The sequence below is a fragment of the Pseudophryne corroboree genome, chromosome 1 (assembly GCF_028390025.1).
Source record: "Pseudophryne corroboree isolate aPseCor3 chromosome 1, aPseCor3.hap2, whole genome shotgun sequence".
Classification (NCBI taxonomy): domain Eukaryota; kingdom Metazoa; phylum Chordata; class Amphibia; order Anura; family Myobatrachidae; genus Pseudophryne; species Pseudophryne corroboree.
In genome coordinates this window covers 304,971,898-304,998,396 of record NC_086444.1, presented here as the reverse complement: position 1 = coordinate 304,998,396, position 26,499 = coordinate 304,971,898, and the positions used below count along the sequence as shown (strand labels likewise).

At 49.7% G+C, this 26,499-nt stretch overlaps 1 protein-coding gene across 10 annotated transcripts in view; it reads left to right on the top strand.

Moving 5' to 3' along the window:
- KDM2B (lysine demethylase 2B) overlaps positions 1 to 26,499 on the top strand; it is a 473,004-nt gene that overhangs the window by 17,624 nt on the left and 428,881 nt on the right. For 4 of the 10 annotated variants that reach the window (XM_063964432.1, XM_063964431.1, XM_063964430.1 and 1 more), the window contains exons 1-2: positions 117 to 335; positions 744 to 888. The exons of 1 other annotated variant lie outside the window; for it this stretch is intronic. In XM_063964432.1, the coding sequence (XP_063820502.1) occupies positions 132 to 335; positions 744 to 888 (349 nt within the window). In that variant the 5' untranslated portion in view covers positions 117 to 131. Of the gene's footprint in view, positions 1 to 116; positions 336 to 743; positions 889 to 963; positions 1,112 to 26,499 lie in introns of those variants that run through there. 5 more of the 10 variants (XM_063964435.1, XM_063964434.1, XM_063964433.1 and 2 more) reach the window with 3 other exon arrangements.

Sequence of the window (26,499 nt, the reverse complement as noted above, 5' to 3'; positions counted from 1 at the left end):
GCTTGTGTACAGATGGCACACGCTGGGGGTGAGGGGGCTCTCCGGAGTGGGCTCGGCCGGCTCATGGTGTGGCTTTGTTATTGTTTTGCTGGTGTGAACGTGCAGCTCCCTGTGTCCCTGCTGGCTGCAACATGAGCCACAGCTTCCTCTGTGGGAGGAGAGAGCACAGTGCTGCTGCTGCTCATCACCATGGCCCTGGCTGCCTGACACACACACACACAGCAGCAGGCCCAGAGCTGCCCCAGCCGCCGGTGACAGTGACAGCCCCCGGGCACAGAGCACTGTGTCTTACAGCAGCTCACATCTGCCCCTCCCCCCGCAGTGTTTACATACAGGTGTGCACATGGCTCCTACAGATCCGGTCTGAGGGGGCATGACCTCGTGCAGGTGACCCTGTGTGCCTACCCCACTGTAGCCGCCCACGCAGGGATACTGACCCCACTTACCTCTAGGACAAATAGAATCAGCTGATTGTATGGGCTATCACTGTGCCATTGGGAGTTGCCACCACTGTGTGTGCCATGTGTGTCACTGGTGCGGCGGGTGTGGGCTCGGACTGATGTAGGGGAGGTGACCGGCCGGGCAGGGGCACGGGAGGAGGGTGGTCAGTGGCTGGCCGGGCACGGGGTAAGGGGGTTTGGTGGTCAGTGACTGGCCGGGCACGTGAGGGAGGGGGGTGGCTTTGGTGGTCATTGCCCGGCGGGCCCACGCTCACCCCTGTCCTGTCTGCTGCTCCCCCGTAGCGCGCCATCGGGCGGACTCGTTACGCTGAACACGAAGACGTGTCGGACATGGAGGAGGTGGTCAGCGTCCGCAGCTTCAGCCTGGAGCAGAAGGTCAGCAGCAACAGCTACCGAGGAGACTACGTGCAGCACATGGAGGGCAAAGGTAGCTGCTGCTGTGCTGGGTACCGCGGTGGTGTGAGTGCTGGTGACGGGTGAGTGCGGGCGCTGCTGCCGGCACGTGCTGGTGTGTACCGGGTTTGAATTTCCCGCCGGGGACCCTGGTTGCCGTGACGTTCCCGGGCAGCGCAGGCTCCGTGCTGGACCCCCGGCGGACACCGAGTACTGTGTGCTGAGGGGAGGTCGGCGCTCGCATGGCCGTGCTGTATGTACGTCTGTGTGCCGGTGTGAGGTGGGCACAGTGCCCGTTATTGTGAGCCATGGGTGTGATGCAGTGTGGGATGTGTGGTACCAAGCACAGGAGCTGGGGTATTATGCATAAAATGAAACATATTAATATTAATCCCTGATGCCCAGTGTAGTGGTGGCATATACTGTATTTGTTACATGTAGGCTAATCATCCTGTCCTGTCAGTGCTACCATTAATGAGAGGGGACAAACTGTCTTGTGTACGCCACATCTAGAGGCCTATTCATCATTGCCACTCAATGGCCCCACCATAAGTATGCATTAACAATTCTATAGCGCCAGCAGTTTGTGTTGCACTTTACAATTGTGCACAAAATAGTAATCAAACAAGACTGGGCAATAACAAGTTAGGGGCCTTGTTCGCACGCGTGGATACACAAGGATGACTGCTACATATTGGTCCTGGCAGATTGCAGAGGTTCTTGGTGGGCTGTATGAGCCAGTCACACACAAACGTTGACTTATGGAAAGCATTTAGTGAAAGTGAGGAAAGTATGTTATATTGAATTTGGTAGTATTTTTTCAACTCGTTGTCAGTTGTGGTGGTGGACACAAATGTTGGAAGCGTCATTATATATTTAGGCGTCAATTCGCTCAGAAGGCTGAAAATTAACTATCGTTTTAAATACCGTCCAGTCTAGCACTTCCTTTAGATGAACGCATTGTAGAATGCACAATAAATTTCGAGCAGCACGGTTGACTAGTTCCACTAATTCTCAGAAAAGCAGCTGTACTGCGACCTCTACCACTGCTTTCACCGCTAGCTAGTGTGGCAAAAGTTTATACTGTTAGGTAATGTTACTACGCATGCATGAGTGTTGTTCACACATGCGCACAGCAAGGGCCAAAGTGATCCCAGTAGATCCATATTTGCACTCAAATAGGAAGCAGAGGGGCTTAGGGGGCTAATGCCTTCTGAACATAGTGTAATGTGATTCTGAGATTTTAACAGACTATTGCAGGCTTAAAGTCTTTCAGATATTTGAGAAATTATAGCACTCAGCATAATAACTTTATTAACCACTTGCCTGGCATGGTCGCATCAGATGCGACCATGCCTGCAAGTGCTTTATCTGACCTGGTCGCACAGGATGCAACCAGTCAGATAAACAATGTTAGCAGCGGCAGGGAAGGGAAACTTCCCTCCGCTGATGCCGTCAGAGGGACCAGAAGGTCCCTCTGCCTCCCTGCACTCTCCCCTACTGATTGCCGTGCTGCCGATCACTGCTGATCGGTCAGCGCGGCAGGATCCCCCCCTCCAGCAGCTGCAGACAATCAGCCGCTGGGGAGTGTAAATTAACCCCCCAAAGCCACTCCCAGACCCCCCAGTATACCTGGAGGCTATCCCGGCTTTCAAAAGGTATGCCGCGATAGTCGCAATGTTTCCGATGGTCGCAATGTTCCCGATTGATGTTTGAACAAAAAACTGTTTTTTAACTAAAATAATTTTGGATAGGGTTAAATTCGTGTTCTTCACCCAATTCACTCATAAAAAACCCAGACAATTTCGGAGTGTGTTTTTTTGGAAAAAAAATCGTCAGTTAAGCATTATGTTACGGTGGAGTTATCCTGCATGGATGAAACATTTAAATGTAATGTGTATCCGAGAAAACATGGATATCTGATAAGGATACCCCGCCTCGTTAAAATAGATAAGCTAACTGGCCTTGTTTTTTCAATTACAAGCTTTGCCTTCCTTTGAGCAACACTTACCCAAATACCCAGCCTGTTACTGTCATACATCTCATCTGCCCCTGTGACATCATAGGAAGAATTAAAACAAGTTTAATATACTTCAGTCCTAGGCCTACGTGTTTTCCTCATTGTTTGACTTCATGCAGATTTCGCACCAAAAATTTCCAAATGTGAACAAGAAAACCCTATCCTTCTCCACAAGCACTTTGTATATCTTTAGTAAGCAAACACAAAACCTGTACTGTTATCAGGAGAAATGATCTAATTTCTCTGACGTCCTAGTGGATGCTGGGTACTCCGTAAGGACCATGGGGAATAGACGGGCTCCGCAGGAGACTGGGCACTCTTAAAAGAAAGATTAGGTACTATATCTGGTGTGCACTGGCTCCTCCCTCTATGCCCCTCCTCCAGACCTCAGTTAGAATCTGTGCCCGGCCAGAGCTGGATGCACCTAGTGGGCTCTCCTGAGCTTACTAGAAAAGAAAGTATTTTAGGTTTTTTATTTTCAGTGAGATCTGCTGGCAACAGACTCACTGCTACGAGGGACTAAGGGGAGAGAAGCAAACCTACCTGCTTGCAGCTAGCTTGTGCTTCTAAGGCTACTGGACACCATTAGCTCCAGAGGGATCGAACACAGGGCCCGACCTCGATCGTCCGGAGCCGCACCGCCGTCCCCCTTGCAGAGCCAGAAGACGGAAGAACCAGGAGAAAATCGGCGGCTGAAGACTCCGGTCTTCAATAAGGTAGCGCACAGCACTGCAGCTGTGCGCCATTGCTACCACAGCACACCACACGCTCCGGTCACTGGTGGGTGCAGGGCGCTGGGGGGGGGGGGGGGGGCGCCCTGGGCTGCAATATGTGTACCTTTTTGGCAAAATGCACATAATACAGTTATAAACTGTATATGTGCCTAATCCCCCGCCATAAATATTATTAAAAAAGCGGGAGAAGCCCGCCGCTGAATGGGCGGGGCTATCTTCCTCAGCACAGCCAGCGCCATTTTCTCTTCACCGCTCCGCTGGAAGGACGCTCCCCAGGCTCTCCCCTGCAGTATACACTACGAGAAGGGTAAAAAAGAGAGGGGGGGGCACATAAATTTAGGCGCAAAAGGTGATATAAGCAGCTATTGGGGGAAAATTCACTTTGTGTTAGTGTAAATCCCTCTGTTATATAGCGCTCTGGTGTGTGCTGGCATACTCTCTCTCTGTCTCCCCAAAAGGACTTTGTGGGGTCCTGTCCTCAGTCAGAGCATTCCCTGTGTGTGTGTGCGGTGTGTCGGTACGGCTGTGTTGACATGTTTGATGAGGACGCTTACGTGGAGGCGGAGCAGGAGCCGATAAGTGTGATGTCGCCCCCTGCAGGGACGACACCAGAGTGGATGGATATGTGGAAGGTATTAACCGACAGTGTCAACTCCTTGCATAAAAAGTTCGATGACGTAACAGCTTTGGGACAGCCGGCATCTCAGCCCGCGCCTGCTGAGGCGTCTCAGAGGCCATCAGGGGCTCAAAAACGCCCGCTACCTCAGATGGCAGACACAGATGTCGACACGGAGTCTGACTCCAGTGTAGACGAGGATGAGACAAATGTACAATCCACAAGGGCCATCCGATGCATGATTACGGCAATGAAAAATGTGTTGCACATTTCTGACATTAACCCGGTTACCACTAAAAAGGGTATTATGTTTGGGGAGAAAAAGCAGCCAGTGACTTTTCCCCCATCTGATGAGTTAAATGAATTGTGTGAAGAAGCGTGGTGTTCCCCAGATAAGAAATTAGTGATTTCTAAGAGGTTACTAATGGCGTACCCTTTCCCGCCAACGGACAGGTTGCGTTGGGAAACATCCCCTAGGGTGGATAAGGCGCTCACACGCTTATCAAAAAAGGTGGCACTGCCGTCTCAGGATACGGCCGCCTTAAAGGAGCCTGCAGATAGAAAGCAGGAGGTTATCCTGAAGTCTGTGTATACACACTCCGGTACTATACTGAGACCTGCTATTGCTTCAGCGTGGATGTGTAGTGCTGCAGCAGCATGGTCTGATACCCTGTCAGATAACATTGATTCCCTTGACAGGGATACTATTTTGCTAACCATAGAGCATATTAAAGACGTAGTCTTATATATGAGGGATGCACAGAGGAACATTTGCCGGCTGGCATCTAGAATTAATGCAATGTCCATTTCTGCCAGGAGAGTATTATGGACTCGGCAGTGGACAGGTGATGCTGATTCTAAAAGGCACATGGAAGTTTTGCCTTATAAAAGTGAGGAATTGTTTAGGGACGGTCTCTCGGACCTCGTATCCACAGCAACAGCTGGGTAGTCGACTTTTTTACCTAAGGTTCCCTCGCAGCCTAAGAAAGCACCGTATTATCAAGTACAGTCCTTTTGGCCTCAGAAAGGCAAGCGGGTTAGAGGCGCGTCCTTTCTGCCCAGAGGCAGGGGTAGAGGGAAAAAGCTGCACCAGACAGCCAGTTCCCAGGAGCAAAAATCCTCCCCTGCTTCCACTGAGTCCACCGCATGACGCTGGGGCTCCACAGGTGGAGCCAGGTGCGGTGGGGGCCCGTCTCCGGAACTTCAGCGACCAGTGGGTTCGCTCACAGGTGGACCTCTGGGTTCTACAAGTGGTATCTCAGGGATACAAGCTGGAGTTCGAGGCGTCTCCCCCCTCGCCGTTACCTCAAATCAGCCTTGCCAGCTACTCCCAAGGAACGGGAGGTAGTACTGGCGGCAATTCACAAGCTGTACCTTCAGCAGGTGATAATAAAAGTTCCCCTCCTTCAACAGGGACGGGGTTACTATTCCACAATGTTTGTGGACCGAAACCAGACGGTTCGGTGAGACCCATTCTAAATTTGAAATCCTTGAACACTTATATAAGGAAGTTCAAGTTCAAAATTAAATCGCTCAGGGCGGTTATTGCAAGCCTGGAAGAGGGGGATTTTATGGTGTCGCTGGACATCAAGGATGCTTACCTGCATGTCCCCATTTACCCACCTCACCAGGAGTACCTCAGGTTTGTGGTACAGGACTGTCATTACCAATTCCAGACGTTGCCGTTTGGTCTGTCCACGGCACCGAGGGTATTTACCAAGGTAATGGCCGAAATGATGATACTCCTTCGAAAGAAGGGAGTTATAATTATCCCGTATTTGGACGTTCTCCTTATAAAGGCAAGGTCCAAGGAGCAGTTGTTAGTCGGAGTAGCACTATCTCGGAAAGTGCTGCAACAGCACGGCTGGATTCTGAATATCCCAAAGTCGCAGCTGATTCCTACGACGCGACTGCTGTTCTTGGGCATGATTCTGGACACAGAACAGAAGAAGGTGTTTCTCCTGGAGGAGAAGGCCAAGGAGTTGTCATCTCTGGTCAGAGACCTCCTGAAACCAAAACAGGTGTCGGTGCATCACTGCACGCGAGTCCTGGGAAAGATGGTAGCTTCTTACGAAGCAATTCCCTTCGGCAGGTTCCATGCAAGGATCTTTCAGTGGGATCTGTTAGACAAGTGGTCCGGATCGCATCTTGAGATGCATCGGCTGATCACCCGGTCCCCGAGGGCCAGGGTGTCTCTGCTGTGGTGGCTGCAGAGTGCTCATCTACTCGAGGGCCGCAGATTCGGCATTCAGGACTGGGTCCTGGTGACCACGGATGCAAGCCTCCGAGGTTGGGGGGCAGTCACCCAGGGAAGAAACTTCCAAGGACAATGGTCGAGTCAGGAGACTTCCCTACACATAAATATTCTGGAACTAAGGGCCATTTACAATGCCCTAAGTCAAGCGGAACCCCTGCTTCAAGACCAACCGGTGCTGATTCAGTCAGACAACATCACGGCGGTCGCCCATGTAAACCGACAGGGCGGCACAAGAAGCAGGATGGCCAATGGCAGAAGCCACAAGGATTCTCCGATGGGCGGAGAATCACGTGCTAGCACTGTCAGCGGTGTTCATTCCGGGAGTGGACAACTGGGAAGCAGACTTCCTCAGCAGGCACGACCTCCACCCGGGAGAGTGGGGACTTCATCCAGAAATCTTCACGCAGATTGTAAACCGTTGGGAACGGCCACAGGTGGACATGATGGCGTCCCGCCTCAACAAAAAGCTAAAAAAGTATTGCGCCAGGTCAAGAGACTCTCAGGCGATAGCTGTGGACGCACTAGTGACACCGTGGGTGTACCAGTCGGTTTATGTGTTCCCTCCTCTTCCTCTCATACCCAAGGTACTGAGGATAGTAAGGAAGAGAGGAGTAAGAACTATACTCATTGTTCCGGATTGGCCAAGAAAAACTTGGTACCCAGAACTACAAGAAATGATCTCAGAGGACCCTTGGCCTCTGCCTCTCAGACAGGACCTGTTACTGCAGGGGCCCTGTCTGTTCCAAGACTTACCGCGGCTGCGTTTGACGGCCTGGCGGTTGAACGCTGGATCCTAACGGAAAAGGGCGTTCCAGATGATGTGATTCCTACGCTGATAAAGGCTAGGAAAGACGCTGCCTGAAGTTCAGACGTTGTTAAGGGAGTGCGGCATATTTAGCCCGCTTTTGTGCCTCCAGTGGCACCTTGGGATCTCAACGTAGTGTTGGATTTCCTAAAATCACATTGGTTTGAGCCACTTCAGACCGTGGAGTTGAAGTATCTCACGTGCAAGGTAGTCATGCTGTTGGCCTTGGCCTCAGCTAGGCGTGTGTCAGAATTGTCGGCTTTGTCCTGTAAAAGCCCATATCTGATTTTCCATATGGACAGGGCAGAATTGAATTCTCCCAAAAGGTGCTATCGGCGTTTCATTTGAACCAACCTATTGTGGTGCCTGCGGCTACTCGGGACTTGGAGGATTTCCAAGCTGAAAATCTATGTTTCCAGGGCGGCTAGAGTCAGAAAAACTGACTCGCTGTTTATCCTGCATGCACCCAACAAGCTGGGTGCTCCTGCTTAAAAGCAGACTATTGCTCGCTGGATCTGTAGCACGATTTAACTTGCACATTCTGCGGCTGGACTGCCGCATCCTAAATCAGTAAAAGCCCATTCCACGAGGAAGGTGGGCTCTTCTTGGGCTGCTGCCCGAGGGGTCTCGGCTTTATAACTTTGCCGAGCTGCTACTTGGTCGGGATCAAACACTTTTGCAATATTCTACAAGTTTGATACCCTGGCTGAGGAGGACCTTGAGTTTGCTCATTCGGTGCTGCAGAGTCATCCGCACTCTCCCGCCCGTTTGGGAGCTTTGGTATAATCCCCATGGTCCTTACGGAGTACCCAGCATCCACTAGGACGTCGGAGAAAATAAGAATTTACTCACCGGTAATTCTATTTCTCGTAGTCCGTAGTGGATGCTGGGAGCCCGTCCCAAGTGCGGACTTTCTGCAATACATGTATATAGTTATTGCTTAACTAAAGGGTTATTGTTCTGAGCCATCTGTTGAATGAGGCTCAGTTGTTGTTCATACTGTTAACTGGGTATAGTTATCACAAGTTGTACGGTGTGATTGGTGTGACTGGTATGAGTCTTACCCTGGATTCCAAATCCTTTCCTAGTAATGTCCGCTCTTCCGGGCACAGTTTCCCTAACTGAGGTCTGGAGGAGGGGCATAGAGGGAGGAGCCAGTGCACACCAGATATAGTACCTAATCTTTCTTTTAGAGTGCCCAGTCTCCTGCGGAGCCCGTCTATTCCCCATGGTCCTTACGGAGTACCCAGCATCCACTACGGACTATGAGAAATAGAATTACCGGTGAGTAAATTCTTATTTCTCTGACGTCCTAGTGGATGCTGGGTACTCCGTAAGGACCATGGGGAATAGACGGGCTCCGCAGGAGACTGGGCACTCTAAAGAAAAGATTAGGTACTACATCTGGTGTGCACTGGCTCCTCCCTCTATGCCCCTCCTCCAGACCTCAGTTAGAATCTGTGCCCGGCCAGAGCTGGTTGCACACTAGGGGCTCTCCTGAGCTTCCTAGAAAGAAAAGTATTTGTTAGGTTTTTTATTTTCAGTGAGATCTGCTGGCAACCGACTCACTGCTACGTGGGACTTAGGGGAGAGAAGCAAACCTACCTGCTTGCAGCTAGCTTGTGCTTCTAGGCTACTGGACACCATTAGCTCCAGAGGGATCGAACACAGGGCCTGACCTCGATCGTCCGTTCCCGGAGCCGCGCCGCCGTCCCCCTTGCAGAGCCAGAAGACGGAAGAAACAGGAGGAAATCGGCGGCTGAAGACTTCGGTCTTCATTAAGGTAGCGCACAGCACTGCAGCTGTGCGCCATTGCTCCCTATGCACACCACACACTCCGGTCACTGATGGGTGCAGGGCGCTGGGGGGGGGCGCCCTGGGCAGCAATTAGAGTACCTTACATGGCAAAAAGCACATAATACAGTCTAATAAACTGTATATATGCATAATCCCCCGCCATAAAAGTATATAAAAAAGCGGGAGAAGTCCGCCGAGAAGGGGGCGGGGCTATCTCCCTCAGCACACTGGCGCCATTTTCTCTTCACAGCTCCGCTGGAAGACAGCTCCCCAGGCTCTCCCCTGCAGTTTCCAGGCTCAAAGGGTAAAAAAGAGAGGGGGGGCACTAAATTTAGGCGCAAACTGAGTATATTAAGCAGCTATAGGGAAAAATCACTTTTGTTAGTGTAAATCCCTGTTTATATAGCGCTGTGGTGTGTGCTGGCATACTCTCTCTCTGTCTCTCCAAAGGACTTTGTGGGGTCCTGTCCTCAGTTAGAGCATTCCCTGTGTGTGTGTGCTGTGTGTCGGTACTGCTGTGTCGACATGTTTGATGAGGACGCTTACGTGGAGGCGGAGCAGGTGCCGATAAGTGTGATGTCGCCCCCTGCGGGGCCGACACCTGAGTGGATGGATATGTGGAAGGTATTAACCGACAGTGTCAACTCCTTACATAAAAGGTTCGATGACGCAGCTTTGGGACAGCCGGCATCTCAGCCCGCGCCTGCCCAGGCATCTCAGAGGCCGTCAGGGGCTCAAAAACGCCCGCTACCTCAGATGGCTGACACAGATGTCGACACGGAGTCTGACTCCAGTGTCGACGAGGATGAGACAAATATACAATCCTCTAGGGCCATCCGATGTATGATTACGGCAATGAAAAATGTGTTGCACATTTCTGACATTAACCCGGTTACCACAAAAAAGGGTATTATGTTTGGGGAGAAAAAGCAGCCAGTGACTTTTCCCCCATCTGATGAGTTAAACGAATTGTGTGAAGAAGCGTGGGGTTCCCCAGATAAGAAACTAGTAATTTCTAAGCGGTTACTAATGGCGTACCCTTTCCCGCCAACGGATAGGTTACGCTGGGAGACATCCCCTAGGGTGAACAAAGCGCTCACACGCTTATCAAAAAAGGTGGCACTGCCGTCTCAGGATACGGCCGCCTTAAAGGAGCCTGCAGATAGAAAGCAGGAGGCTATCCTGAAGTCTGTGTATACACACTTAGGTACTATACTGAGACCTACTATTACTTCAGCATGGATGTGCAGTGCTGCAGCAGCGTGGTCTGATTCCCTGTCTGATAACATTGATTCCCTTGACAGGGACACTATATTGCTAACCATAGAGCATATTAAAGACGTAGTCTTATATATGAGAGATGCACAGAGGGACATTTGCCGGCTGGCATCTAGAATTAATGCGATGTCCATTTCTGCCAGGAGAGTATTATGGACTCGGCAGTGGACGGGTGATGCTGATTCTAAAAGGCACATGGAAATTTTGCCTTATAAGGGTGAGGAATTGTTTGGGGACGGTCTTTCGGACCTCGTATCCACAGCAACAGCTGGGAAGTCGACTTTTTTACCTCAGGTTCCCTCACAGCCTAAGAAAGCACCGTATTATCAAGTACAGTCCTTTCGGCCTCAGAAAGGCAAGCGGGTTAGAGGCGCGTCCTTTCTGCCCAGAGGCAGGGGTAGAGGGAAAAAGCTGCACCATACAGCCAGTTCCCAAGAACAAAAATCCTCCCCTGCTTCCACTAAGTCCACCGCATGACGCTGGGGCTCCACATGTGGAGCCAGGTGCGGTGGGGGCCCGTCTCCGGAACTTCAGCGACCAGTGGGTTCGCTCACAGGTGGATCTCTGGGTTCTACAAGTGGTATCTCAGGGATACAAGCTGGAATTCGAGACGTCTCCCCCTCGCCGTTACCTCAAATCAGCCTTGCCAGCTACTCCCCAGGACAGGGAGGTAGTACTGGCGGCAATTCACAAGCTGTACCTCCAGCAGGTGATAATAAAAGTTCCCCTCCTTCAACAGGGACGGGGTTACTATTCCACAATGTTTGTGGTACCGAAACCAGACGGTTCGGTGAGACCCATTCTAAATTTGAAATCCTTGAACACTTATATAAGGAAGTTCAAGTTCAAAATGGAATCGCTCAGGGCGGTTATTGCAAGCCTGGAAGAGGGGGATTACATGGTATCACTGGACATCAAGGATGCTTACCTACATGTCCCCATTTACCCACCTCACCAGGTGTACCTCCGTTTTGTGGTACAGGACTGCCATTACCAATTCCAGACATTGCCGTTTGGTCTGTCCACGGCACCGAGGGTATTTACCAAAGTAATGGCCGAAATGATGATACTCCTTCGAAAGAAGGGAGTTATAATTATCCCGTACTTGGACGATCTCCTTATAAAGTCGAGGTCCAGGGAGCAGTTGTTGGTCGGAGTAGCACTATCTCAGGAAGTGCTACAACAGCACGGCTGGATTCTGAATATCCCGAAGTCGCAGCTGGTTCCTACGACGCGTCTGCTGTTCCTGGGTATGATTCTGGACACAGAACAGAAGAAGGTATTTCTCCCGGAGGAGAAGGCCAAGGAGTTGTCATCTCTGGTCAGAGACCTCCTGAAACCAAAACAGGTGTCGGTGCATCACTGCACGCGAGTCCTGGAAAAGATGGTAGCTTCTTACGAGGCAATTCCATTCGGCAGGTTCCATGCACGGATCTTTCAGTGGAATCTGTTAGACAAGTGGTCCGGATCGCATCTTCAGATGCATCGGCTGATCACCCTGTCCCCGAGGGCCAGAGTGTCTCTGCTGTGGTGGCTGCAGAGTGCTCATCTTCTCGAGGGCCGCAGATTCGGCATACAGGACTGGATCCTGGTGACCACGGATGCAAGCCTCCGAGGTTGGGGGGCAGTCACTCAGGGAAGAAACTTCCAAGGACAATGGTTGAGTCAGGAAGCTTCCCTACACATAAATATTCTGGAACTAAGGGCCATTTACAATGCCCTAAGTCAGGCAGGACCCCTGCTTCAAAACCAGCCGGTGCTGATTCAGTCAGACAACATCACGGCGGTCGCCCATGTAAACCGACAGGGCGGCACAAGAAGCAGGATGGCGATGGCAGAAGCCACAAGGATTCTCCGATGGGCGGAAAATCACGTGATAGCACTGTCAGCAGTGTTCATTCCGGGAGTGGACAACTGGGAAGCAGACTTCCTCAGCAGGCACGACCTCCACCCGGGAGAGTGGGGACTTCATCCAGAAGTTTTCCAGCTGATTGTAAATCGTTGGGAAAGGCCACAGGTGGACATGATGGCGTCCCGCCTCAACAAAAAGCTAAAAAGATATTGCGGCAGGTCAAGGGACCCTCAGGCGATAGCTGTGGACGCTCTAGTGACACCATGGGTGTATCAGTCGGTTTATGTGTTCCCTCCTCTTCCTCTCATACCAAAGGTACTGAGGATAATAAGAAAGAGAGGAGTAAGAACTACACTCATCGTTCCGGATTGACCAAGAAGGACTTGGTACCCGGTACTACAAGAAATGATCTCAGAGGACCCTTGGCCTCTGCCTCTCAGACAGGACCTGCTACAGCAGGGGCCCTGTCTGTTCCAAGACTTACCGCTGCTGCGTTTGACGGCATGGCGGTTGAACGCCGGATCCTGATGGAAAAGGGCATTCCGGTTGAAGTCATTCCTACGCTGATAAAAGCTAGGAAGGATGTGACAGCAAAACAACATCACCGCATATGGCGAAAATATGTTGCTTGGTGTGAGGCTATGAAGGCCCCCACAGAAGAATTTCAGCTGGGTCGATTTCTGCACTTCCTACAGTCAGGAGTGACTATGGGCCTAAAATTGGGATCCATTAAAGTCCAGATTTCGGCCCTGTCTATTTTCTTTCAAAAAGAACTGGCTTCACTGCCTGAAGTTCAGACGTTTGTTAAGGGACTGCTGCATATTCAGCCCCCTTTTGTGCCCCCAGTGGCACCTTGGGATCTCAACGTTGTGTTGGATTTCCTAAAATCACATTGGTTTGAGCCACTTCAGACGGGGGAGTTGAAATATCTCACGTGGAAAGTGGTCATGCTTTTGGCCTTGGCTTCGGCTAGGCGTGTGTCCGAATTGGCGGCTTTGTCATGTAAAAGCCCCTATCTGATCTTCCATATGGACAGGGCAGAATTGAGGACTCGTCCCCAATTTCTCCCTAAGGTGGTATCAGCGTTTCATTTGAACCAACCTATTGTGGTGCCTGCGGCTACTCGGGACTTGGAGGCTTCCAAGTTGCTGGACGTAGTCCGAGCCCTGAAAATCTATGTTTCCAGGATGGCTAGAGTCAGAAAAACTGACTTGCTGTTTATCCTGCATGCACCCAACAAGCTGGGTGCTCCTGCTTCTAAGCAGACTATTGCTCGCTGGATCTGTTGCACGATTCAACTTGCACATTCTGCGGCTGGGCTGCCGCATCCTAAATCAGTCAAAGCCCATTCCATGAGGAAGGTGGGCTCTTCTTGGGCGGCTGCCCGAGGGGTCTCGGCTTTACAACTTTGCCGAGATGCTACCTGGTCGGGGTCAAACACGTTTGCAATATTCTACAAGTTTGATACCCTGGCTGAGGAGGACCTTGAGTTTGCTCATTCGGTGCTGCAGAGTTATCCGCACTCTCCCGCCCGTTTGGGAGCTTTGGTATAATCCCCATGGTCCTTACGGAGTACCCAGCATCCACTAGGACGTCAGAGAAAATAAGATTTTACTCACCGGTAAATCTATTTCTCGTAGTCCGTAGTGGATGCTGGGAGCCCGTCCCAAGTGCGGAATTCTGCAATACTTGTATATAGTTATTGCTTAACTATAGGTTTTTTTTTGTTCTGAGCCATCAGTTTAATGAGGCTCAGTTGTTGTTCATACTGTTAACTGGGTATAATTATCACAAGTTGTACGGTGTGATTGGTGTGGCTGGTATGAGTCTTACCCTGGGTTCCAAATCCTTTCCTAGTAATGTCAGCTCTTCCGGGCACAGTTTCCCTAACTGAGGTCTGGAGGAGGGGCATAGAGGGAGGAGCCAGTGCACACCAGATGTAGTACCTAATCTTTTCTTTAGAGTGCCCAGTCTCCTGCGGAGCCCGTCTATTCCCCATGGTCGTTACGGAGTACCCAGCATCCACTACGGACTACGAGAAATAGATTTACCGGTTAATAAAATCTTATTTTTTTTCTACACTGCACCTTATCAATGCTTCAACTTTAACTTCCCACCACCTGCAAATTGCTACCAGGCTGATTGAAATCTGGCAGCACTCCAATGTTAACCCTTTCATGCATAGAGGCCTCTCCTGGTTTCATTCCATGCCAGTTCACCCAGAGCCAAAGCCCAAAATTTTTACCTTGAAATAAAGATTTCCCCCAACTTTGGACCTGCTCAGAGTAGGTGAAGTGAAATTCACGGTTAAATTATCAATGATAAATTATTGCGGCTAATTGAATAGGGGTCTTACACGATTTTAGTAAAATTACAGTTTTTCGTGCAAAAAATGGGTTATCGCTGCTAATTGAATACTTCCCTATGTGTAGTTGGAAATCTGCACATACACTAAGAAATATACAAATGAAAATACTCCCCTGGCGGGCAAAGTTAGACCCAATAGTCATTTTAATTTTTAAAGTGAGAATTATAATTAAACATTTAAAATACTCATACAGGCAATCAAAATTTAATTATTTTTATTTTGAAGCCTTTTAAAGTATATTTTAAGGTTCAATTTAAACAAAAAAGGGACATAACTCATCTGCCTTAGGTTGATAATGCTAATTGAACCCACTTTTTTTTGCACCCAAAAAATTATTAAGTATAAAATAAAGGAATGCTACAACATTTTTCCAGAATCTGCATATTTCAATTGACAAAGGGTCAAAATTTCAACGTAATACGTGGATCAGGCACTGAGATGTGATTTTTTTTTCCAGATACACCTCAGAAAAAACAGAGCATCAGGAGCGGCATTTCCCAGCAAAATTTCAAAACTTTGACCCCCTATGAGGTATATTCAATTGAAGTCGAAAACGTCCGTCTGTCAAAGACGTCAGTTTTCGACTTTTTAAGGTCAAATCCTGATTCGACCTATTCAATATTTTGCTAAATTTTTTGACAAGTCGATAAATTCGACTTGTCGAAAAGCACGTGGATCGGCGGAATAGCTGCCGATCCACGTGTTGATGTCGAAAACAGGGCCAAATCCGACAGTTTTTGGCCCCCTTTTCGACCATCTCAGTCCGACATTAAAATGATGTCGGACTGAGATGCGGACCCAGAGGAGGCGATGGGGATGGGGGTGGGGGTGGGGAGCCGGCGGGCATACAGGGAGATCAGTGCTGCAGCTGGATGTCACTCACCCACCCGACCTCACGGCAGCTTCCACCCGGCTCCAGCACGCTGCTGGAGCCGTGTGGAAGCTGCCGTGAGGTCGGGCGGCTGAGTGACTTTCTGCTGCAGCGCTGATCTCCCTGTATGCCCGCTGGCTGTCCCCCCGTGGCTCGCCCCCCTTCTCCTCCTCTGCTTCCCATCTAAATTCGACTTGAAAAAGTCGAATTTTAGATGGGATTGAATAGTGGTTGCCGGATCCATTCCGACAAATACATGTCGGAATGGATCCGACTTTAATTGAATATACCTCTATATCTCAAACTATGAGGCCTAGAGCAGAAACATTTGACATAGTTTAGTGTACAGTTTCATGAAAATCTGAGTCGGTGGGTGCCATGCCTGGGTGATCTGGCATGGAATGACCCCTACAGAAACTTTTTTGACATCCCTAGTGCATGGTATCCTCTTCTTTGGATCTCTTCCAAACTAAAGCTGGGTGCACACTAGACAATATTTTGAACGATGTGCCCGAGTCCAAAGGATCGCAATGTTACATTGTTCAAAACTACAAGTGTGTATGCACTATTGCTGACTGCTAGCTCCTGCCGGTTGTCAGTGACATTCTCCGTCGGCCCTGCAAAAAAGGTATCAGAGTAGATTAAAATAAATACATAAAAAAGAAAGCAAAGTAACGTTTAGGCAGTGTTGTAAAAAAAAAAAAACCCCACACCCTAAAAACCGGATTTTTTTGGTTTAAATGTTTTGCTGGTTGTGGGTTTTTTTTTTTTTTTTTTTTTGCATTAATGTTTTAATGAAAAAAAAAAAATTGAATCATGTATTAGAAACCTCAATCAACCATATTTTAATGCTTGCTAACATAAATAATGTTATTAGGCTTTGATTTATTTTACATTTCTCATACGTCCTAGAGGATGCTGGGGATGACATCAAGACCATGGGGTATATACGGGATCCGCAGTAGACATGGGCACTCTAAAGACTTTTCATTGGGTGTGAACTGGCTCCTCCCTCTATGCCCCTCCTCCAGACCTCAGTTTTAGAAATGTGCCCAGGCAGACTGGATGCACTCTGAGGAGTTCTACTGAGTTTCTCTGAAAAGACTTATGTTAGGTTTTTTATTTTCAGGTAGATCTGCTGGCATCAGACTCCCTGCTTCGTGGGACTGAGGGGGCAGAAGCAGAACCAACTTCCTCAGAGTTTCATGGCTCTGCTTCTGGCTGACAGGACACCATTAGCTCCTGAAGGGTACTGAATGCTAGCCGTGTCTAGATGCTTACTCCCACAGCACACCGTCACCCCCCTCGCAGAGCCAGCAGTCAGAAGACAGGTGAGTATGAGAAGAATGATCTTCAATCAAGTAAGTGACGGCTGAGGTGCGGCGCAGCTGGCGGGAGCGCAGCGCGCCATTGCTGCCCACACACACAGGCACTGCAGGGTGCAGGGGGGGGGGGCGCGCCCTGGGCAGCAATAAAAATACCTCAAACAGGCTAAATGGGGGCATGAGATGCCGCTGGCACAGCCCTACCCCTGCCAGTATAAATATTATGTAGTATACTGAGTGTAAGGACGCGCCATTGTGGGGGCAGAGCTTCTTCCTCAAGCAGCCAGCACACTGCTTGGCGCCATTTTCTCTCCTCACGCTGCAGAGAACACGCTGGTCCTCTCCTCCATTTCTGACAAGTACAGGGTGCTTTTAAGGGGGGCACAAAGCGGTTGTAGTGCATTTGATAGTGTATAATACTATTTAAAAGCGCTGTTGGGCTGTGGACATACTGTGTTCACAGGCAATACTGTCGCTGGGATTGTGAACTGGCTGCTCCTATCCTGTGTCCCTCTGACAGATTTTACTTTGGGTCTGTCCCCAAAATAAGTCCCAGTGTGTCTGTGAGTGTGCTGTACACGTGTGAGGCATGTCCAAGGCAGGGAGTTCCTCCCCGGAGGAAGCCATTTTAGGGACACAGAGTTTTAATGTGGTGGCGCTACCGGCACACCAAGAGCCTGCATGGGTGAAAGAGATACATGACAGTATGCATCTGATTAACCGTAAATTAGATAAGTCTGAATCTAAGGCTGCATGCTAGAGAAAATCTGTGGAAGATGTGATTTTTCAGGATGCTGTTATTCCTTATGCGGGCGGCTCCTCTGGGTCACATAAGAGACCATTTGCATTCTGATTCTTGTGTCGACGATAGTGAATCCAGAGAGAGAGATCATAAATTGGCAAAAAGTATACAATATATGATTGTGGCTATAAGGGACGTCTTGGAGGTTACAGAAACCACTCCTGTACCTCAGGAGAAGGCTTATTTATGTAAGGGAAAGAAATCCAAAGTCACGTTCCCTCCTTCACACGAACTAAATGCTCTGTTTGAGGGGATGTGGGTGAATCCTGATAAAAAAGTTTGTGTTCACATAGCTTACTCTTTCCCGGCTGAGGACAAAAAAATGGGAGTCACCCCCTGTGTTAGACAGTGCACTTTCCAGGTTGACAAAGAAGGTAATTCTCCCTGCTCCTGGCACGGCTTCTCTTAAAGAGCCGGCAGACCGCAAAATGGAAACAACATTGAAATCCAGTTATGTTACCAATGGTACACTGATCAGGCCCACTATTGCCTGCGCATGGGTGAGTCGCGCTATTGAAAAATGGCCAGAAAGCGTGTCATCAGAAATTGACACGATTGATAAAGATGAGATACTCCTTAAGTTAGGGAATATCAAGGACGCTGCCGCCTACATGCTAGAAGCAATGAAGGATTTTGGACTCTTGAGTTCACAAGCCGCTACCATGGCAGTATCGGCTAGGCGGGCGTTGTGGATTCGCCAGTGAAGCGCGGATGCAGATTCCAAAAGAAACATGGAGGCTCTCCCATATAAAGGTGAGGCCTTATTTGGCGATGGCCTGGATGCGTTAGTCTCGGCGGCTACCGCAGGTAAGTTGACATTTTTGCCCTCTGCGCCGGCAAAAAAGACCTATCACCCGCAAATGCAGTCCTTTCGGCCCAATAAATACAAAAAGACGCGAGGTTCCCCCTTCTTTGCAGGTAGGGGAAGGGGAAAGAAGCCCGCAGCGGCTCCAGGTTCTCAAAACCAGAAGTCTATCCCTACTTCTGCCAAATCCTCAGCATGACGCTGGAGCTCCCTTGCGGGAGGCCGCTCGGGTGGGGTCACGTCTCAAACTCTTCAGCCAGGATTGGATTCTGTCTGGCCTGGATCCCTGGGTGTTGCAAATAGTATCCCAGGGATACAAACTGGAGTTTCAAGACGTTCCTCCATGCCGATTTTTAAAATCGACCTTGCCAGTTTCTCCGCCAGAAAGAGAAGCAGTAACAGAGGCAATTCAAAAATTATGTCAAGACCAGGTCATAGTCCTGGTACCGTTGTCACAACAAGGGCGGGGTTTTTATTCAAGCCTCTGTGTTGTTCCGAAGCCGGACGGCTCGGTCAGACCGATCCTAAATCTAAAAGATCTGAATTGCTACCTGAAAAGGTTCAAGTTCAAAATGGAATCACTTTGGGCAGTGATTGCCAGTCTGGAGGAGGGGGACTACTTGGTTTCGGTGGACATAAAGGATGCTTACCTGCATGTTCCCATTTATCCTCCTCACCAGGCTTATCTGAGATTTGCGGTCCAGGATTGCCATCACCAATTTCAGACGTTACCTTTCGGTCTCTCCACGGTGCCGAGGGTATTCACCAAGGTGATGGCTGAGATGATGGTCCTCCTTCGTCAGAAAGCAGTCAATATAATTCCTTATCTGGACGATCTCCTGATAAAGGCGAGATCCAGGGAGCAGTTGTTACAAAACATATCACTCTCTCTGTCAATACTCCAACAACACGGGTGGATCATAAATTACCCAAAGTCACAGTTGGAACAGACGACAAGGTTGTCTTTCCTCGGGATGATTCTGGAGTTCAGAGAGTATTTCTTCCGCTGGAAAAGGCTCTGGAAATCCAGAAAATGGTAAAACAGATATTGAAACCATCAAGTGTGTCGATCCATCAGTGCATTCGGTTGTTGGGGAAGATGGTGGCGGCCTACGTGGCCATACAGTTTGGCAGGTTCCATGCCAGAGTATTCCAGTGGGACCTGTTGGACAAGTGGTCGGGGTCACACCTACACATGCACAGAAAGATGATAATCCTATCGTCAAAAACCAGGATTTCGCTCCTGTGGTGGTGGCACAGCTCTCACCTGCTAGAGGGACGCAGGTTCGGGATTCAGGACTGGGTCCTGGTAACCACGGATGCAAGTCTCCGAGGCTGGGGAGCAGTCTCTCAGGGAGAAAACTTCCAGGGAAGTTGGTCACATCAGGAAGCCTGCCTTCACATAAACGTACTGGAGCTGGGGCGTGGCCTGGCCTGTGAGCTGTGAAGAGGTGATCTCGAGGAGCTCCTGCCGGCCCTGATCTTATTACTAAAATAAAACTGTTTTAGGGAATCCTTAACCCCTCTAACATATCCTACTGCACACCTCTACCATCCGGGACCAGAGGGTCTGGGTTGCGGAGCCGAGGAGCCCTTTTAAGGGTCCCTGCAGGTTGCGGCCCTCCCCTCTATAGAGAACCGGGGACTACAGTCTGAGCTCCCCCCGGCCGGAAGTGCGGGCCGAGCGGCGACGGAGCTCGGGAGGGACGACTTCTCCCGAGCATATCAGTGACTGCCCTGTGCCTGGCTGGCCTGCCGCGAGACCCCCCCCCCCCCTGCTGTCTACGCTGCACGGAGCGGGGACTCGGCGCACGGAGCAGGGACCCGCTGCTCGGCGCGGACGCGTCTCCCGCCCGCCGCCCGCTGGGAGCCCGCACACAAAGCTCCAGTCCCCCCCCCCTGGCTGTGAGCCGTCTTCTTGCCGGCAGCTTCACTCACCCTCCCCACCAACGATTCGGCTTGCTCCTGGTGCCTCTGGTGTGGAGGCCTGGCTCAGGGGACTGGCGGCGCCATTTTGGTTGTGGGCAATCTGCCCACACTGCAGAAAATAAAAATAAACGGGCTGTGGGGATTCGGGGCCCCGATCCCTTACACACGCCCCCCCCACACTGCCTTGGGGGCGTGGCCTGGTGACCGACTTGACGGGTGGCGCTTCCCGCTGGCTCCCGGGGACCTGGGAGTTCTTGATTTGCTCCGCCTGCACTGCGGACGCTAGCTGAACAGGGAGACCCTGCCAAAACCGGGCCAGGAGCCTCAGAACCCAGGCGGTGACCATCTTGGACCGCGAGTGTCCGAAAAATAAATAAATAAAGTATTAAAAAAAAAAAAAAAAAAAGCAACGGTGCTCCGGAAGTGGGGTCCCTCGGGACTCGGGTGAGCCTCACCCGCCGCCCCGACCTACATGACCAGAGAGCCTACGTCCGCTGCCTTCCATCATACTCTCCGCGGTTGCAGAGACCCTCTAACCTCTATATTTTCTCTACTTGCTGTCTGGCGCATAAACACCGCCATGCACTGCCCTGGACTTTTGTTCTCTACTACTCTACCAAGGGGCACTTGATGGCAATCTGATACCAGGCCACGGGGGGATGATCGCCTCCTAAGAGCCATGTTGCCAAACGTATCCTGCTGATCCTGACACATCTTGAGCTACTTGCAAACACCTTCCACACTGTTCCTCTCTAGAATATGAGACGTGCCTCGAAATCCTCTAGACGGAGCAAAAACAACCAACCTCGGAAAGTCACGAGGTCTCAAGCAGACCTGAGGCCGTTCCTCCATCCCACGATTTCCCCACAGATGGAGAACCGCTCCTCTCCCCGCTCCCAGACCTCCCCCTCTGCTTCTCCGACTTCGAATCCAGCTGGGGAGATGGCTGACCCCTCGGTAGCTAGTAGTCAAGAACTCCGGGATATCCTAACCTTCATGAGGTCCCTTCCCACAAAACAAGACCTACAAGACACTATCAGGAACGAGCTCGCTTCCATCAAAAGCGACATTTCCCACCTATCCGACCGAGTGGTTACTCTAGAGGAAGACCAAGTAGCCAGTGCTTCCTGTATGTCCCAGCTGAGGGATTCTGTCCTCGCTCAATCCAAAGAAATCCGGGCTTTGCAGTCCAGAATGACGGATATCGACAACAGGGGCAGACGGAACAACATCAGAGTCCGTGGTCTCCCGGAGGAGGTTTCCCAGTCTGGTCTAGTAGATGCCCTGTCCAAGATATTTAACAAACTCTTGGGAGCAAATTCGGATAATGTCATCACCTTCGACAGAGCCCACAGAGCCCTTAGACCGAGGGGCCTAGCCACTGACCGACCTCGTGACGTCATATGCCGACTCCATTACTTCGCCCAAAAGGAGGAGATCATGTTCAAAGCCAGGCAACTTGATAATATCGACTTCAATGGCTGCACTATAAGCCTCTTCCAAGACCTTTCCTGGTACACACTACAGCAGCGGAAATCCCTGAAACCCCTGACAGACGAGCTGCGGAAACGTCAACTTCGCTACCGTTGGGGATTTCCATTTCACATTCAAGTCTGCTCCTCCGGGAAATGGTACACCCTATCTTCCCACACAGGCCTGACTCCGTTTTGCACCTCCCTAGGCCTTCCTCCATTGTCCATTCCGGACTGGGAGTTTCCTCTTCCGGATATACCCCCTCATAACCGGGCTTCCAACGAGCGACCATGGCAAGAGGTTCGAGGTACTGGGAAGAGACCCCAGTCTAATACATCTCCTTCCAAAACCGATTAGCTATAATGGACCCATCTGACTGATATTGTTTTTCCCCTCCTACAGACTTTCTTGCTGTTAATGCATTGTTAGAGGGTCAATTTTTCCTCTCATAGGGTCCACAACCAAGTTACATATCGTTCCCTAGTTATTTACAGAGGTTTTTGATAGATGGTTAATATTCGTGATTGGGCTGGCCGGCGAGGGGAGGGGGCGGAGGCTTTGGCTGCTGCCCTTGCCCCCCCCCCCCCACCCCCCCCCCCCCCCCCCCTCTGGCCATCTCCCTTCTTATTTCTTTCTCTTCCCCCCTTTTCACTGTGTCAGTTTAAATATGTTATTGCTGTTATCATGGTTCGGGTTGCGACCCATCCCCCATTCCCCCATACAACACCCGCCTCTGGCTACATGCCGGCAGGGAGACTGATGAGATTACGGTTCGGTCTCTCTCCTGCGGGTTTTTTGCTGATGTTATTACATTGTTTTTGTATTTCTTTCTCTTTTATCTCTTTTTCCATGCTTGCTCTTCCTTCTCTCTTTTCCCCCTCCTTCCACTTCAAGGTTTCTAGGAAAATGTTCTACTTAAACCCACCATGAGTTCCCCAGGGAAGATTAAAGTGCTGTCCCTTAATGCACGAGGTCTCAACTCACCGGAGAAGAGATCTAGCCTTTTACGTCTGTTAAGATCTGAGAGAACAGATGTTGCACTAGTGCAGGAGACCCATTTCAAGGTTGGAATCCGTAATCCCTCCATCACCAATCGCTATTTCCCAGTAGCGTTTTATAGCAACACCCCAGGCAGCAAATCCAAAGGGGTGGCTATTGTTTTCTCCAGAGACGTACGTATCTCAGACGTTGTTATACACAGAGTAGTACCGGGAAGGTTCCTTGTTTTGACCTGTAAGATCTCTGAGCAAATATTTACTTTTGCGGTGATCTACGCCCCAAACCAGGCCCAGCTATCCTTCTTTAACTCCTACCTCCCGAAACTAGATTCTCTGTTACAAGGTATTACGGTTGTAGGTGGTGACTTTAACTGGACATTAGATCCCAATACCGACACCTCAACTCAAGCCTCCAGATTTGTGGCATCTAAATACCGCCGTGTTAAACACCTACTTCACACACGGCAACTAGCCGACTCTTGGAGAACCCTTAATCCTTCAGGACGCGATTACTCCTTTTATTCACACCCCCATAAGGTTTATTCCCGCATTGACTACTTATTCCTTAGCCATAGACACCTCCCACTTCTTATAGATGCCACCATTGGCTCTATCATATGGTCTGACCATGCCCCGGTGACTTTGACCTTGACCCTCCATCACGGCTCTCATAAACAATGGACCTGGAGACTCAATGAGTCTCTTCTATATGACACACTCTGTAAAGAAACCTTAGACAAGACTCTAGACGACTACATTGCCACAAACGTCACGGATGATGTCTCCCACCTGACCGTGTGGGAGGCGCATAAATGTGTCCTTCGCGGGAAGCTGATACAACTGGGCACCCACAAAAAGAAACAGAGGCAGACTCTGATCTTAGGCCTTTTACATAAAATCCACACCCTTGAGACAGCCCACAAAGTATCACTGTCAGATGTGACCCTAGTAGAGCTATCAGAAGCTCGCGCCCAGCTGAATAAACTTCTCTCTAACAATATAATTCACTCCATCCGTAAATGTAAACAGAAGTATTACCAGTGGGGCAATAAACCTGGTCGAGTCCTGGCTCATGCTATACAAGCCCAACACTCAGCTTCATTTATTAGCTCGGTGAAAGACGCCAGAGGGACCCCCAAATTTAAATCACCTGAGATTGGGGCATGCTTCGCACAATTCTACACCTTGCTCTACAATCTAGAGAACGCTTCCCCTGCTGTAGATCCCCTCCTCTTCCACCAAAAAATAAGAGACTATCTAAAGTCCATCGATTACCCTGTTCTCCCAACCTCGGAGCTAAATATACTGGAAGCTCCTTTCACCACCCAAGAGTTAAACCGGGCCATCTCCTCTATGAAGTCGGGGAAAAGTCCTGGCCCTGACGGCTTCACTATAGCATACTACAAGGTGTTTAAAGATAAATTATTCCCTCTCCTTCTCCGTGCATTCAACTCAATTACATCTGGCTCCCACTTCTCCCGTGACTCATTGGAGGCCCACGTGTCGGTTATACCGAAACAGGGCAAAGATCCTTTGGCCTGCTCCAGCTACAGACCCATCTCCCTTCTCAACGTAGATCTTAAAATTTACGCAAAGATTCTGGCGAACAGACTTAACGTGCTGATCCCTCTCCTGGTCCATAGTGACCAGGTGGGTTTTGTCTTGGGCCGAGAGGCCAGAGACAACACTACCAAAATTCTCAACCTCATTCACCTAGCTTCCCACAGTACTACCCCTACCATCCTACTCTCCACTGACGCCGAAAAGGCATTTGATAGGGTCAGTTGGAAATTTATGGAAACCATCTTGGAGCACATAGGCTTGGGTCATAATGCACTCGCCTGGATAATGGCCCTATATGACTCCCCGACGGCAAGGGTTCGCGTAAACGGTACCCTATCAGACCCATTCCCCATAAGCAACGGCACCAGACAGGGCTGCCCACTATCTCCTTTGATCTTCGTGCTATGTATTGAGGCATTAGCCAGGTCTATTCGGGCAAATCAGGCTATCAAAGGTTTCACCGTAGGTGATAGTGAATATAAGCTCGCCTTGTTTGCCGACGACCTCCTGGCCATAATTTCACATCCCACTGACTCCCTCCCACACCTAATGAAAGAACTTGATCTATTTGGACATCTTTCCAACTTTAAAATTAACTATAATAAATCTAGTGCCCTTAACATTTCTGCTCCTATAGACTCCGTCGCAGCCCTTAAACGCTCTTTTCCTTTCGCGTGGCAATCTTCCCACATAACATACCTTGGTGTTAAATTGAGCGCCAACGAATCCCAATTGTTCCCTTTAAATTACTTACCCCTACTACACACGATTCGGAATGACTACTCCAGATGGAACGTGAAACTTTTATCCTGGTTCGGAAGAATAAATGTAGTTAAGATGAACACCCTCCCTAAATTATTATATTTGATGCAGACCCTTCCGATCCGCATCCCGGAGACCTGGTTTCGATCAATCTCACTCTTGATTCGACAATTTGTCTGGCAACGTAGGAGACCTAGGATTCGTAGCTCCCAATTGACAAAGCCGATTGTAAGTGGCGGCCTTAAGCTTCCTGACATAAAAAATTATTACCATGCCATCCTTTTGAATAGAATCATAGATTGGACAAGATACCGCGAACTTAAACAATGGGTGAAGTTGGAGGGCCTATACATACAACAATTCCCAGAAATATTTCCCTGGCTCCCCGCCCTCCCAAAACTGCTCCTCCCCCACCCCACCATTACTCCTACACTTACTACGTGGAAATCATTGCGCACATTACCTTACATCTCTTCTAAATTCAGCCCCCTGACGTCCTTTCTGGCCAACCCTGAATTTGCACCAGGAATCAACCCAGCCCACTTTTCACATTGGGCTTCAGCAGGTTTGTTCAGGGTCGGCCAGATGGTGTCATCAACTGGAGTCAAGCAATTCTCAGAACTCAAGGCAAAGTGGGACATCCCCCAACAGGACTTTTGGAAATTCCTGCAAATAAGACATTTCCTAATATCCAACTCTAGACTCCAAAACGCCGCCAGAGAGATGACCCTTTTTGAGAAACTTTGCGTTGCCGTACATGACCCAACCCACACTATTTCCGCGCTTTACAAAATTGCCTGCCACTCCCAACCTACAGACACTCCATCCTTTGCTGTGACATGGGAGAGAGACCTGGGCATCTCTGTCGTGTAGAGACTGGGAAAAAATATGCTTAAAAACCCATACAAGCTCTGTTTGTGTCCAAATAAGAGAGACTCAATATAAAGTCATGACGAGATGGTACAGACACCCCTCTCTCCTCCATGCTATGTACCCATCCTCGTCAGCTCTATGTTGGCAATGCTCCTCTTCATATGGCACTCTTTTACATATCTGGTGGACATGCTCACTAATCCAACCCTTTTGGCAGGAAGTTATACGCATCTCTCAGATCATTCTCAAGACCCAAACCCCTCATGATCCAGCTTTCTGGCTTATCAACCACTCTACAATCCCAATATCTCAACACAAACACTCCCTGCTACGACACTTAAGCAATGCAGCACGTGCGGCTATCCCGGCCAGGTGGAGATCCCACAACCCTCCTACGTGTCGTACATGGTTCACTAAATTGAATTATTTTATGAGAATGGAAGACTTGTTCCTCACATCGATAGGCAAATCTCGTGAATTCGAATCCACATGGTCCCCCTGGTTGGAATACAAAACC